We start from the raw sequence: 5,000 nt of genomic DNA, 5'->3' as shown, positions 1-5,000 counted from the left end.
GTGTGTGTGTGTGTGTGTGTGTGTGTGTGTGTGTGTGTGTGTGTGTGTGTGGTTGTGTGTGTGTGTTTGTGTATGTATGTATATAGGCATATATGTATATATATATACATATATGTATATGTATACATACATATATATATATATATATATATATATATATATATATATATATATATATATATATATATATATATATAGACACACACACACACACACACACACACACACACACACACACACACACACACACACACACACACATATATATATATATATATATATATATATATATATATATATATATATATATATATATATATATATATATATATATATGCATATACGCACATATATACACACATGTGTGTGTAACAATCTAAACCTTAAGTATTTCCTCGTGTTCCATTATTCGTAATATTCACTGTTATTCTCCTAGATAAGGCTTCTGACAAAATTACCATCTCTCTCTCTCTCTCTCTCTCTCTCTCTCTCTCTCTCTCTCTCTCTCTCTCTCTCTCTCCCTCTCTCTCTCTCCATCTATCTATCTATCTATCTTTCGCCATCTAAACCTCCGTTATTTCCGCATGTTCCACCACTGACACTCTAACCAACCCGTCCACCAACAGTGCCGGTGAAGTGGATGGCCCTTGAATCCCTCGTGGACCACGTCTACACAAGCAAGAGTGACGTGTGGGGCTTCGGGATCCTCCTGTGGGAGCTCGTGACGCTAGGGACGCCGCCCTACCCAGGGATCACGCCGGAGAGACTCTTCTCGCTCCTGAAGGCCGGCTATCGCATGGAGAAGCCCGAGAACTGCTCCCAGGAATTGTAAGTTCGTGGGCAAAGAAGGGAGATCTTAGGGAAGTTTTTTTTTCTAGCGTGGTGTGAAAGGGAGAAGGACGGAAGGTCGAAGAGAGAGGGCAATAAAGGATGGTAGAGATAAATAAGTAGATAGAAAGGAATATATGACGAAATTCGAGGACAGAAAGGGAGAGCGAGGGAAGCTGGTGTCTGGTAAAGGGTGAGAAGGACAAGAGACAGAGAAGAAAGGGTAATAAAGGGGAACAGAGACAGATAGATAAGCGAGTTTCGAGGACCAAAAAAAGGAGATCGAGGAAAGTTGGTGTTCTGGTTTGGGGTGAGAGGGAGAAGAACAGGGGATAGAAGAAAGAGGGGAATAAGAAGTAACAGTTGTTAGCCATGCCAGATTAGGGAGGCAGGTATAAAGAGAGACAGTGCCTCAGGCAGATTGAGAGATGCTGAGTGATTAAGATAGTGAAGATTTAAAGAGTGGGAGGAGTGTGTAAAAATAGAACAGGAAAGTAGAGGAAATAGGAAAAAGAGATAAGGGAACAACAAATGACGGAGAGCAAGTAAACATGTCTCCAAAGAACAGATATATACATAGCGAGATGAAATATATGAAGGCAGAAAGATATGAAGAGACAAAAGACGAAGATTCTTTTATATCTTCTAATCGAAAACGCTTCACACACTTCTTACTATTAATATGTAAAAGAACTATAGGTAAAATATTTGATTACAAGAAAACACGAAATAATGTATGTCCAACATCTGAAGATGGGATGAAAATGTTGATTGGTTGTTTCATATTCTACATTTTGTTATTTTTAGGTCAGTTACCGCATATATCTTAATTTCCAACATACATTGCAAAGCCAATACGAAATGAGAGAAAGTATGCCTTAATAGAGAGTTTCTTCTACACAGAAGCATCCCTCCCAACCTTAACCATTGTTAGAACAAGCTGGCTTAAGTCCATTTCCTTCTCCTAAATCTTATTTCCCCCATCATTCCCATTTTACCCTGCCCCCTTCCTCATTCCCTCTTTTCCCTCTAACTTTACCTTTAACGCATCTCACCGGACCCCCTCCAAAGGTACGACGTGATGCTGCAGTGCTGGGCGGAGGACCCCAACCGCCGCCCGACCTTCCAGGAGCTGACTGACATCTTCGACACGATGATCCAGGTCGATGTCGAGTACCTGGAACTTCGCTCGCTGATCGTCACCAACCGCGGCTACTTCGACGGCCTGCCTCCGCCTCCCTCGAATCCCGAGCAGTCGCAGCAGCAGCAGGCACCGCAGCCGCAGGTGCTGGACGCGCCGCCGCAGTTCCGCGATTCCCCGCCGCAGTTCCAAGACGTGTCCCCCGCGTCGTCCAGTCAGCACGACGTGACTCCACCGCCGCAGCCGCCGCCACCGCCGCAGCTGCATCTGGATGAATCGCGGCTGCAGCGCCCTGAGTCAGGTAAAGGGCTGGAGGGGATTGACGAAAGATAAATGGGGCAGAGAGAAAAATGAAAATAGAATAGAGACGTAGAGAAAAGAAGAACGAAGAAGAAAGGTGCAGGAGTGACGGGAGTGATAGAATATTAACTTTCACATTCATTTCTGAAACCATTAGCGTGCCTTGGTAACTGAATGTTATTGGTACTAATGGTATTTTTTTCTTCAAAACCTCAATTTGAGATACCATTTATTCAATTATATCTAATTTCGTTATATCTAATATATCAGGAATGTATATTCTAATAAAAACTGAAGAGACATTAAAGATATTGCATTTATCAATCTGCACCGTTTCAAAAATGATATGCTAGCTGTGTTGAACATATTTATCGTGTTCTTGCTTTTCTCCTCCGATCGTTTCGTTTTTTTCCTCATTCCGTGCCTCTTTCTTATTCCATTTATCATTATTTAAAGGATCTAAATCTCTTCTAAATGCATATAAAGTAGCAATAACGTAGATGACAGAAATCGTCCATGGATGAGAAACAAAAAAGCAAAACGGAACAAATAGAAAAATATAAATGCAGCTTAGCTTGATTAACACGTACTGATATTGTACTGGCATAAGCAAAAAAGAATAATTATCCAGAAGAACTTGAAAGGAGAAAATAACTTATGGAGAGTAACTTTGAAAACAAAAATAACTAACTAAAAAAATAACCTCAAAATATAAAATAACTCGTCGAGAAGACCCTCGAAGCTGAAAATAACTTGCACAACAGACTGGCAATGGCTAACCCCCCCATCCCTTCCCTCTCCCCCAGGCTGGAACCCCCCACGCCAGCCCCTGGACCCCGACGCCTACCTCGTGGCCCGCACCGACCTCGGCCGCCCGTGCAGAGCGGAGTCGACCGAGCCTCTCCTGGCAGCCATAACGCCATCCACAGCAGCCCAGACGCCCACGATCACCACCACACACGCCCACAATCCGGCCTATTCGCCCACAAGCGAAAATCTCCCGCCGGCGCCCTTGCATTACTCCACCCTCGCCTCACGCCCAGATGAGGAGGACGCCCACACTCTGGTACGTCGAATAAAGCGGCTGGAGGTGTTTGATTTGCATTCTGACTCTTGGATTGCTTTATCAGTGTAGAAGTATACTATTCAAAGAGAGATTTCCTCTTCATATGCAATTTAAGTCTTGAATTTAATTCAATAAGAGCGTAAAATAAATCTAATTTGGAGTAACGTTTCCTCTTGTTTTGCACTTCAAGATTTGGGTTTCCTCCAATATCATGTTAAATTAATCTAATTGAAGTGGAAATCTACACTTGATTTCCACTGTCAATAGTTTTGATTTTTGATTTTAAAGAAAACGAGTACATTTTCAGGGTAAACTTGTATAACCGAACGATACACATCGTTCTGATATACTGTGTCCTTTCGTCCTTCTTGTGTTCAAAATTATAAAGTTATCGATTCAAACGTGTGTGTGCGTGTGTGCGTGCGTGCGTGCGTGTGCGTGTGTGTGCGTGTGCGCGTGCGCGTGCGTGTGCGTGTGCGCGTGCGCGTGTGCGCGTGTGCGTGTGCGTGTGCGTGCGCGTGCGCGTGTGCGTGTGTGTGTGTGTCCGAGCGCATAGAATGTAGAGAGATAAATAACTGATTCACAAGTAAATGAACGGACTGAATTAATTATAGATATATTAAAGAGAAAATTATTTCTTTACGACCACTATTCGCACTTGTTAATAATATTATCGTTTTTTGTTTTTTGTTTTTTTAGTTAGAGACCAACATTCAGGTCAAAATGAATGTTTGCTAATTATCAGATAATAAAGTAAATTTGTAAAAGACTCTGTTCATAAAACAACAGCCTCGATAGCCTTTTAAAGAAAACGTGTTAAATTTTAGGGCAAACTTGTGTAATCTTCTGTATACCTTTACCTGTGGCATCCCGCAGGAATGTTGCCGCAGTGAGGAGGACTCGGACAGCGGCCGCGCCACCGGGGACTCCGGCTACGCCACCACAGAGGAGGGGGGTCGTGGCCGCTGGAGGGGGGGCGAGCATCAGCTGACGCCGGGGGCCAACGGGGGAAGCGCCGGCCGGCCTCTCTCGCACCACCACGGAGGGTCATCCCCCCGGGGGTCGTCTTACTCCCCCCTCCCCCGCCACGACCCCGAGTACCAAGAGGAGGAGGAGGAGGAGCAGGACACCTCCGAGGACCTCGAGGAGAGGCAGGAGCTCCTCGCTGAGGACCTCATAGGAGGCGGTGGGCACCTCTCGCCCATACCCAGTCCAGAGCCCACCGCCGCCCACACCGCCCAGAGTGCCGCCCGCACCGCCGCCCACGCCTCGAAGGGCTCGCAGCACCACACCACGCCCATCATCGTGTGAGCAGGCGAGAGGACACAGACAGTGCTCCTCTGCCCACACCCACAGCAAGGTCTGCCTTGAAGCGTGGCCTCTGGAAGCCTCTGGAAGCCTCTGAGCTTTGCCGCTTCCGCCAGGATTGGAGGCCTTCATGAACTGTGGACAGGCTGCCGCTAAGCCTCGAGAGACCCGTTTGTCTTAATTCTGTAAGTACTTCTCTCAGTGCTTGAAAAGCCCCCTCGCACGTAGATATGGATGTCTGTTCATACGCAAACGCGTGAACTTTCTTATACAAGGAACTCTGATCACTATGTCCAGTACTTAAGAGGTGATTTTCCTGTGTGCTAAAGGAAGAAGAAGAAGAAAAAAGACTTTAGT

The 5,000-nt window shown here is 45.3% G+C and overlaps 1 protein-coding gene across 1 annotated transcript in view; it reads left to right on the top strand.

Annotated features, from left to right (window-relative positions):
- Positions 1–5,000, top strand: part of LOC119584211 (proto-oncogene tyrosine-protein kinase receptor Ret-like) — a 40,204-nt gene that overhangs the window by 34,520 nt on the left and 684 nt on the right. Inside the window, exons 11-14 of the mRNA XM_037932722.1 lie at positions 627–828; positions 1,900–2,270; positions 3,076–3,335; positions 4,212–5,000. The exon at positions 4,212–5,000 is cut by the window's right edge and continues 684 nt beyond it. Of these exons, the coding sequence (XP_037788650.1) occupies positions 627–828; positions 1,900–2,270; positions 3,076–3,335; positions 4,212–4,646 (1,268 nt within the window). The 3' untranslated portion in view covers positions 4,647–5,000. The remainder of the gene's footprint in view (positions 1–626; positions 829–1,899; positions 2,271–3,075; positions 3,336–4,211) is intronic.

Source organism: Penaeus monodon, chromosome 18 (genome assembly GCF_015228065.2).
Source record: "Penaeus monodon isolate SGIC_2016 chromosome 18, NSTDA_Pmon_1, whole genome shotgun sequence".
Classification (NCBI taxonomy): domain Eukaryota; kingdom Metazoa; phylum Arthropoda; class Malacostraca; order Decapoda; family Penaeidae; genus Penaeus; species Penaeus monodon.
The sequence above is the reverse complement of the archived record's forward strand: the minus strand, read 5'-3'. Positions and strand labels throughout refer to the sequence as shown.